Source organism: Oryzias melastigma, linkage group LG18, assembly GCF_002922805.2.
Source record: "Oryzias melastigma strain HK-1 linkage group LG18, ASM292280v2, whole genome shotgun sequence".
NCBI classification, from domain to species: Eukaryota; Metazoa; Chordata; class Actinopteri; order Beloniformes; family Adrianichthyidae; genus Oryzias; species Oryzias melastigma.
Genome location: NC_050529.1, coordinates 18,178,814 through 18,188,128, shown reverse-complemented (window position 1 = coordinate 18,188,128; position 9,315 = coordinate 18,178,814). Strand labels below are relative to the sequence as shown.

General features: G+C 37.6%; 1 protein-coding gene across 2 annotated transcripts in view; it reads left to right on the top strand.

Moving 5' to 3' along the window:
- Positions 1-9,315, top strand: part of LOC112156038 (phosphofurin acidic cluster sorting protein 1) — a 56,329-nt gene that overhangs the window by 40,529 nt on the left and 6,485 nt on the right. Inside the window, exons 7-15 of one of the 2 annotated variants that reach the window (XM_024288170.2) lie at positions 405-482; positions 3,551-3,610; positions 3,717-3,877; positions 4,053-4,146; positions 5,704-5,784; positions 6,010-6,131; positions 7,133-7,271; positions 7,414-7,518; positions 7,594-7,700. In XM_024288170.2, coding sequence (XP_024143938.1) covers positions 405-482; positions 3,551-3,610; positions 3,717-3,877; positions 4,053-4,146; positions 5,704-5,784; positions 6,010-6,131; positions 7,133-7,271; positions 7,414-7,518; positions 7,594-7,700 — 947 coding nt within the window. Of the gene's footprint in view, positions 1-404; positions 483-3,550; positions 3,611-3,716; positions 3,878-4,052; positions 4,147-5,700; positions 5,785-6,009; positions 6,132-7,132; positions 7,272-7,413; positions 7,519-7,593; positions 7,701-9,315 lie in introns of both variants that reach the window. The other variant, XM_024288169.2, reaches the window with a different exon arrangement.

Sequence of the window (9,315 nt, the reverse complement as noted above, 5' to 3'; positions counted from 1 at the left end):
TAATTTGGCATTTAGCTAATATCTTAGAGCTGGCTGTCAACTTCAGCATTTTTAGCTATCAGCTTCAGTGATTTTAGCTATCCAATTTCAGCATCGCAAGTAATGCTATATATCTAGTTCAAAGTTATGTTAAAAAGTTAAAGTTTTAAAAATGTAGTTTTCGAGTGATCAATAAATATTTGTCCTGTTCAGACCGCGACCTACGATGTGTTTTGGATTTTGGCCCCTTGTGAGATTGAGTTTGACACGCCTGATGTAGATAAAGAAACTGCATGAAAAGGAAATGCTTTTTTTTAGATTAACAAAAGTGTGATCTGAGGTTATGTTCGTTAAAAAGAAAATACAGTTTTCCTTCATACTTATAGTTTTTATTTATTCTACTTCTATATTTCTGTATTTTTTAGTATCTGTATGATGAAGACGACGAGGTGAGGAAGAAGAAGCCGAGGCGTAAGCTCCCTTCCAACGCCGCCATCACCCGAGTAAGAATAAACCAAATCCTCGTCTCCGCCGTCCTCCGTCTGTGTTCCTTGACTCCTGATTCAATTTGTGGCTAACCTGCTCCGTGCAGCAGCTCTCGCACATCAATTTCATTTGACTGCACCCTCCTTGGTCTGCCTCCTCTCCTGTCCTCTCGTCTCCTTCACGTCGTTCCGTTTCTCCCTCTCCATACGCCTAACCCAAACAAGTCCGGACGCACAAATGCACCACTGATACCTGAACCAAACTGCAGACGATCCATCAATTCATTGGATCTGCAAGACTATGAAAACCCTCAAAGGACGCAGCCGCCTGTCAACTAATCATCACACAGTGATGTGTGAACAGAGGTTAAGGCTTTATAAACACCCCTGCAGTGGGAAGTTTTTGTGGTTTGCTAATGTCACTGTCGCTCAGTGTCAAGAAGACATTTAAGCATCAAGAAAAACTGTGAATGTTTCTGTCAAATCACACAATTTATCAAATTGATTTAAAGTTTATTGTTAGGATCTTTTTGAGTCTTTGAGATGCATAATTTATCTACAATAGAACTGTATCCGCAATGATAACAGATGTAGATAGTTCCACTGCTGACATGTAAGACATTTAAATACACGCTTTTTTAAATAAGATTTTGTCAGTCACAGATTCTGAAAGTTGGCCAACTTAAAAAAAAAAATAGAAAAGTTTGGTCTGTAATGTTCATTATAGATACACTCCAACTGTTAGGCTACATTCGAAGTGCTTCCCTACCCCAACATTTATCCCTCCAATCCGAATCCTTCCCTTCTCCCATCCCCTTCATTTATCCTCCAAACGGAGGGTGATGAAAAAATTAGGGTCCCATATTTTGATGTCACTTTCATTCGATGATGTCATCAATAATTGCTGAACCGCTAGCGTTAGCGCAGAGCTTCCAGCGCTTAAATATACATAACAGCGGTTTTATAACTTCATAAAGGTCGTCCTACAACAAAAAGTCACTACTTACATTTAAATGTAAACTTCTGTGGTTCAGAGCTCACCCACGTGAAGAAATTCACTTCTTAGCGCAATCCGGTTTACCCTCACGATGGAGGACTTTATATGTCCTCTGCTTGGAGGGCCTGGATTTTAAAAAGAAAAGTGTTTCTGAACACACCTGCTCTAAAAATACCCCTTCAAATGGAGGGAAAGGGAGAAGGGAAGAATTCAGACTGGGCATTAGTGTCTTCAAATTCTGACGTAACTACCGCTTGATGACATCATCAATAGTTGCCAATCTCATATAACGGCGTGTAGCTGTCAACGCTCGGAAATTACACATCCGTTTTATCACTTTAAAAAGTCACGCTAAAACAAAAGCTCAACACTTATGTTTAGATGTGCTTCAGAGCACATCTACGTCAGGAAATGCATTTCTCCTCCACAGCACAAGCATGATGCCGATCACCCTATTGGCGAAGGAATAGCTAGTTTTAAGTCGCTACAGCTCCTCCTTAAAAAAAAAGAAACAACTTTCGGATACCTCTATAGCTTCAAATGCCCCTACATGTGGAGCAATAGGGAGGAGCCAGAGGGTTAGGGCAGCAATTGGGATTCGAAGAAATAAACAAAAAAAAATCCAGAAAATCATATTGTATACTTTGAAGGAATTTATTTGTAAAAAGATGCAAAAAACAAGTATTTAGTCGATAACAGGTGAAAAATCTTGCCCCTGGTGTCCTGTGGTAGCTCTTTGGTCATTATCATGGGGAAGAAGCTGCAGTCGGATGCTACATTCACACCAGGCATTTTCATAAAGGCTCATTTAGGCTGTATTGTTTACAACGGACAAACAGGGAGGGGCTTCTTCTTCTTTTATTTTTTATTTTTTATTTTTTTACTATTTAGTAGTACGTGACCGCCACCTACGATTGGAAGAAGTTTGGTGCGAAATGTTGAAGCAGTTAAAATCTCATGAATTTTGTTCCAGGGTTTTTCTTTCACAGCTCTTGTCCAAAACAAAATGTAATTCCGACCTGCAAGTATGAATTTTTATGATCAGTTTTCAAACTGTTGGTACTTCAGTGAATTGAAACTGTCTCTACCAAAAACGTACCCCTCATCTGTCAAAGTTCAGCTGGTTGAGCTTTCAGCATGCATTCCGTGAACACCTGCTTGAACGAACCTAAAAACTTTTGTACGCCGTAGCCCAAAACGTGGATTTACGGGCGTTTACATGGACTTTTCATTGAAAATGAACGGTTGAACGGGAGGCGCCGTGGCTGGTGTGAATGTAGCCTGACATATTAAGGGTGTGGACAAGTGTTTTTTACACAGATAATCAGTTCAAACATTAATACAGGTGAAAAGTGGAGAATAAAAGAGCTTATTAATCATTTGTTGAACCTAAATACTTATTTTCTGTGTCATTATGCAAAAACAATTCATTCAAAATCAAAATGATTTTTTACACTCTGTCTCTCACAGTTACTGTGAGACAAAAGTCAACTTGCAAAATCACAAATACCGTTTTGCCAATTTTCATGCTAATATTTGTGTAGGAAAGAAACTCTGTTTTACTATTTTCTGTTAATTTCTTCCAAAAGGCTGACTCGTGCAAGATGTCACTGAGAATTTGCTTGGAGGAGTTCCAGAGTCGTCTGAATGTGCAGCTTTCTGTCTTTCAGCTAATTGTTCATCTGCTCTCCAAACACTGTCAGCTTTCACCCCTACGAACACAAACCTCTGCAGCTCCTCAGCACCAAACGGCAGATTTGGTCACAATAAAAAAATAACAATTATATGTTTTCATTACTGAAATACTGTTTTTTAACAATAAAAAGTCCATAATATATATATAAAAAAACAACATCCGATGAGTCATCCTTATGCCATATTACATAAATGTTGTTTTCTCTTTTTAAGGAGCTTTTGATGAATAAAACGCTTTGAAGTTATTCCTGCAACGCTTTTTTATGTGAGAGCTGTCAGCTTTATGGCTTCAGTAACACTTCTATTTACACTTATAAAAATCTCTTTTCATTTCTAGAAAAAAGTGATTTTTGCGTCTTTTTTTCTGATCAAAGGTTTTTTTTGTCTTCCACAGCAACCCAACATCAAGCAGAAGTTTGTGGCCCTGCTGAAGAGGTTTAAAGTCACAGATGAGGTCAGTCGCTTTTCCCTTCTCTTACATCGTTACCATTAACAGGATCAACCTAATTCCAGTACCTGCATGAGTAAAATCACTTTCCTGGTCCCGTGTCTCCGTCTAGGTCGGTTTTGGTCTGGAGCACGTCTCCAGGGAGCAGATTCAGGAGGTGGAGGAGGACCTGGATGAGCTCTACGACAGCCTGGAGATGTACAACCCCAGCGACAGCGGGCCGGAGATGGAGGAGACCGACAGCATCCTCAGCACGCCCAAACCCAAGCTTAGGTGAGGAACTACAGGGACCACAGTACAGAGCTCCCCCTGCTGGTCAAACTGCTGCTTGCAGCTACAGACTCAGTTTCCACCAGATTTGTTTGAACCAATCTGCATTTGCAACAAATTCAATTTAAAAACATATTTTCATAACTATTTACCAACAGTTTTGCTCATTTTCCCACAGGCCGTTCTTCGAGGGGATGTCTCAGTCCAGCTCTCAGACGGAGTTCGGCAGTCTGAACAGCAGAGGCAGTTTAGGTCGAGATGCTTTCAGCCCGGTGAGTAGTTCACTGCCCACCAGGGGGCGCCAGGCTTTTCACAGCTGGACACAGAAAATAAACAATGAAAACTAGAAGCTATAGTCATTTGTTACTTAAAAATCCATGCTGCTGGTGTGATGTTGTAAGAGAGACAAACGCATGGAAAATCATTACATTTTGAAGCTAATTCTGCTCTATTTTAAACAATTACTTTTATTAGAAAAAGTTTAATATTTACAGTAAACAAAGTGAGTAATGTTGAATTATAAAGATATATTGTTAATAATGAAAAAAGAAGGAAATATGTCTGCAGTGATGTGAATAAAAACCCTTAAAAGTTCCAGAACAATAAATGTCCAAACCATTTATTGCAAACATGTTATAAAGTTTTGCTATATTCACACACAATAGCTTTATTTTCTACTTTTTCTCCTTGGATTATCTTGTAATATTACTTTTTTTAATGGCTCTAATCTTGTAAATTTATTAGAAAAAAGTTGTAAATTTATTAGTTTTTGTCTTGTCAATTTATTACTTTAACTCATAATATTACTTGTTTTAGACGGCCCTAATCTCGTTAATTTACGAGAAAAAGTTTTTCTTGTAAATGTATTACTTTATCTCTTAATATTTATTTTTTCTAATCGCTCTAATCTAGTGAATTCTAGTGAAAAAGTCAGAAATGTACTAGTTTTTCTCATAAATGTATGACTTCATCTCGTAGTACTTCTTTTTTTATGGCTCTAATCTTGTAAATTTATTAAAAAAAAAATTAAATTATAGTTTTTTTTGTCGATTTGTTTTATTACCTTGTAATATTCCTTTTTTATTGCTTTATGATGAGAAAAAAAAGAGAAAAAAAGATGCAAATGAATGAGTTTTTCTCGTAAACGTATTAGTTTATCTTGTAATATAACTGTTTTTAATAGCCCGAATCTTATAAATTTATGAGAAAAACTTGTAAATGTATGCGTTTTTCTCTTAAATTTATTACTAAGCTTGATATATTACTTTTTTGGTGTCCCTAATTTTGTAAATTTACAAGTTTTTCTCGTCGATTTATTACGTTTTCATATAATATTCCTTTTTTTTTTTTTTAGCTAGCCCTCATCTCGTACATTTTTTCCCTGTTTTTTGATGCCCTAATCTTGTAAATTTCTGAGAAAAAAGTCAAAAATACTCCTTTTTTTCTTAAATGTATTACTTTATTTCATAATATTAGTTGTTTTTGATGGCTCTAATCTCGTAACTTTATTTTCTTTTTTTTTGAATGGCCCTGGTCTTGTAAATTTCTGAGAAAAAAGTTGTACATTTTCAAGTTTTTGTCTTAAATGTATTATTTATCTCGTAATATTCCCTTTTTTTTATTTTTTTACTTAAACATTAATACTAAACTAACAAAGTAACATTTTAGCCCTGTTACTGCTTATTTTTTTACTCTAAAACTGTATTTTATACTTAGTTAATTGAGATTTATTTGTGTAAACACATGAGGTCCCACATAATGACCAGTTTTAGTGTTCTCCGTATTAAAGTGGAGCCTCATTAACGGTTGGCCCATCATCTTCCCAGCAGGGGGAGCAGCCTCTCCTGGAGAAGATGAAGCCCTCCCGCAGCCGCAACCTGGATGAGATCCCATCTGAGACGGACACACTGGTGAGCATTCCCTTCTGCTACGACTGTGTGAGAGACGGCTCTTTTTCAGGACTTAAAACACTGATAGAACGATAAGAAATACATATAAAGAGAGTTCAAATGTCATTGTAATGGATTCCAATCACTCTGGGGGAGGGAGCTCACTGACCATATGTGCTGCACAGAAAAAGAATAAAACATATAATGACATAATTTGAAATTGAACCGTTTTGCTTGTGTTTTTAGGAGTTAACAGATCAGGAGGTCATCTCTGACGTTGGCCCCTGCATCACTGTGTCGGCGGCAGAGAAACCCCGCACCCCCCTGAAGAGCGGCAAGAATGAAATCCAGCCCATGCCGTCACCAAGGTAACACAAAAACGCTGTAAAAGGTCTCCTCTTTCAGTCCCCCCATGTTTCCTGCTGATCACCTGGATCAGGTTTGTTCCTCCACTAACAAGCAGATTTACTTCACCTTTACGTTTCAAAGCTGCTGCAGGTGTAACAACTCAGCTGGGAGAGATGGTCTGTGATGAGTTGAGGTCCACACAGCCTAGAGGAAAACATAATCCTAAAATATGAAGTATTTTTGACTTTATTTATCAAAACCTGTCATCGTTATCCTGGAATCTCCACAGGTTTTCTGTACGTTCATGTCTGCAGCTCTCAGGATCGTGTTTCTGCATTTCATCACCTTTAAATTCAGTTTCACTGATGTAAACTGCAGACACTTTATTTATAAATGAATAAATAACAGCACATTACATGTTTTATAAACATATTTTTTGAACTGATGAAGATTTTCTTTATTTTTTTGTTGCTAATCTGTAAGTCTTAAAGTATTTTAGCTCAAATAGACGAATATTTGGAGGAGTTTTTGTTACTGAGCTAACCTCTTCTGGTGCATTCACACCAGAAGCTTCAATGTTAAGTTAATGTGAAGACGCAATCTATTGAGGCACTTTTGCGACAATGTGACATTTTCAGAGACTGGATCGAAGGGTAGAAAAAGAGATTCAATATATGGTGGCTCAATGCCAGGATTTTTTATTCTATTTTCCCTGTAAATAAAATAAAAACTGCAAATATGTTGACCTTTAGTTATTTTGTATTTGAAGATTTTGTTGTTTTTTTGAGTGTAATTTGCAGTTTCAGAGTTGGACGACCCTTTTCAACATACTATTTCTATAAGTTTGCATTTTTCCCCGGGGGACACCAATTCATTGATACAGTTGGCACTAAAATGGAAATAGAAGTCACAATTTTGAAATAAAAACTCTAAAATGTTCTGTTTTATTAAATAAGCACATTTTTCTTTCTCATTGCTGTTGGGGATGAATATGGAAACGTTGGCTGTTTTCTCCCTGCAGGCTGGAGGGAGGCCACACCCCCCGGCACAAGCGCAGCAGCAGCACGCCCATGAAGGAGAGGCAGCTGTCCAAGCCGCTCAGTGAACGCACCAACAGCTCCGACTCGGAGAGGTCTCCGGATTTGGGGCACAGCACGCCGGTACGCCGCCACAAACCTTTGACAGTCGTTTCTGTGTCGGGCACAAAAGAGAACATGCGTGCAGCTAAGAAATGAATTATGCATGTGCCGATGAGTCATCTGAGGTGTGAGGAGGGGATTTACGTGGTCGACATGTGTGCAGGCCCTGAGGAAAGCGGTGTACGATCAGCTCAACCAGATCCTGCTGTCGGACTCGGCTCTTCCCGAGAGCCTCATTTTGGTGAACGGCACCGAGTGGCAGGGGCAGGTAAAGGCGTCCACCACCACCACGATTCGGATCAGTGTTTCCTCCAGCATCCTAACTCTTTTGGAAAATGTGCAGTATGTTGCAGAGCAGCTCCAGGGACAGAGGCATCCTGTGGTCTGCACGTGCTCCGCAGCGGAAATCCAGGCGGTGCTGTCCGCAGTGCTGACCCGCATACAGAAGTTGTGAGTTCTGTTTCCACTCTGCTGCACAAATGATGTGTGGTTTGATTTGAGGTGTTCACACTGGACCCGATAGTATCACTCTAGAGTTGGAAGAGGCTGTGTGTGAAATGTCAAAGTGGTAAAACCTGGTGAATTTTGGGCCAGGCTCTTGTTTTTTTGTCACAGCTCTTTTCCAATATATGAAAGACTCGGGGTTATAGAATTTTGGCGGGAACAAACCACAAGTATTCATTTCTCCTTTGTGGTCAATTTTCAAATGGTTGGCACTGTTGTGCTTTTGAAAGAACGCCATCCATGCAACATTATCAAATCCGAGTCCCTGTTTGGTCAACTGGTTTAACTGGGCCTTAAATGGAATCTTGAGGAAACTTAAGATTTGATCCGAGTAGAATTCAAGAGGGAATAATTCGACTGTGAAACAGTTTTAAAGACATGCTGCATTTTTTTTTATGTGTTTTTTTCTTTATGTGATTCAGGATAAACATTTATTAAACACACTAAAACTACATTTTTAAAACTAAAAATATAACTTTTTAACATAATTATGAATAATAAAAAGGAAGGAATATTATTGCAGAATAAATCAACTTAAACCTTAAATAACTTTCAATATTTTGCTCTCCATAAACATATATTATCCATGTCTGTCAGAGTATAAAATGTTTTAGTTCTGCTAATCACTTTTACTTTAAATCATATTAATTTTTCGATTACGTATTATTTCAAATTCCTGAAAAGATTCAGAAAGAAATTCAACCTGAATAATGGTGACCTTCATTAACCCTTTAACAGCTGAGGCGTCGCCGGTGACACTTGAACACAAAATCTTAAACACATTATAAACATACTAAAAAGCGGTTCACGGGCTGCTTTTTCCCTTCAGAATCTGCTGGAATTATGTTGATTGTGTTAACGGTTTAAAGTTACAGGTGTTAAAGGGTTAATAGAAGGAAAAAATGGAAAACTTAAAGAAAACTTGTTTTTCATTAAAAAATGAATCAATCTGTGGACGCAATACATTTGTTACATTTATTACCTCAAAATTTTCTTTCTTTTTTCTTTTGTACACTCACCAATCACCACAATATCCAATATTCTAAGAATAAGGTTACATCCAATATATAAGACATCTAAAAATACCTGTTTATGCCTCCTATGCAGATCAGATGATTATTAAAAAAAATATGAATGGGTTTTCAAATATGCCGATATTTTTATAAAAATTGAAACATATTTTTGTTAAATCCACAATCCCCAGAATAGACTTTTAGTTTAAAGAGCTCTGCAGAGTGATGTGGAAGTCAAAGAACCATCAATCCATCTCTGTGTGTTTATTCAGAATGTGTTTGAAACAGGAATTCTCTGTTGTGGCAGCACTTCTCTGAAACATCTCTGAGGATTTTGTCTTATCTTTACTGGAATCTTCCTGTTTGGAGTCTAAATTACAAAAATAACACTTTTAGTCACTTTTCTCTAGGTTTTAGTTTCAAGGTCAATGAAGGATTTATGTTTTTTTTTCAGTATCAGTCAGGCAGAAGTCCATTTATTTCTCTGTAAGTGACCTTTACCTTAAATGTAGAAGCTTTAAATCTCCTTTTAGTGCTTTTTTTTTCTT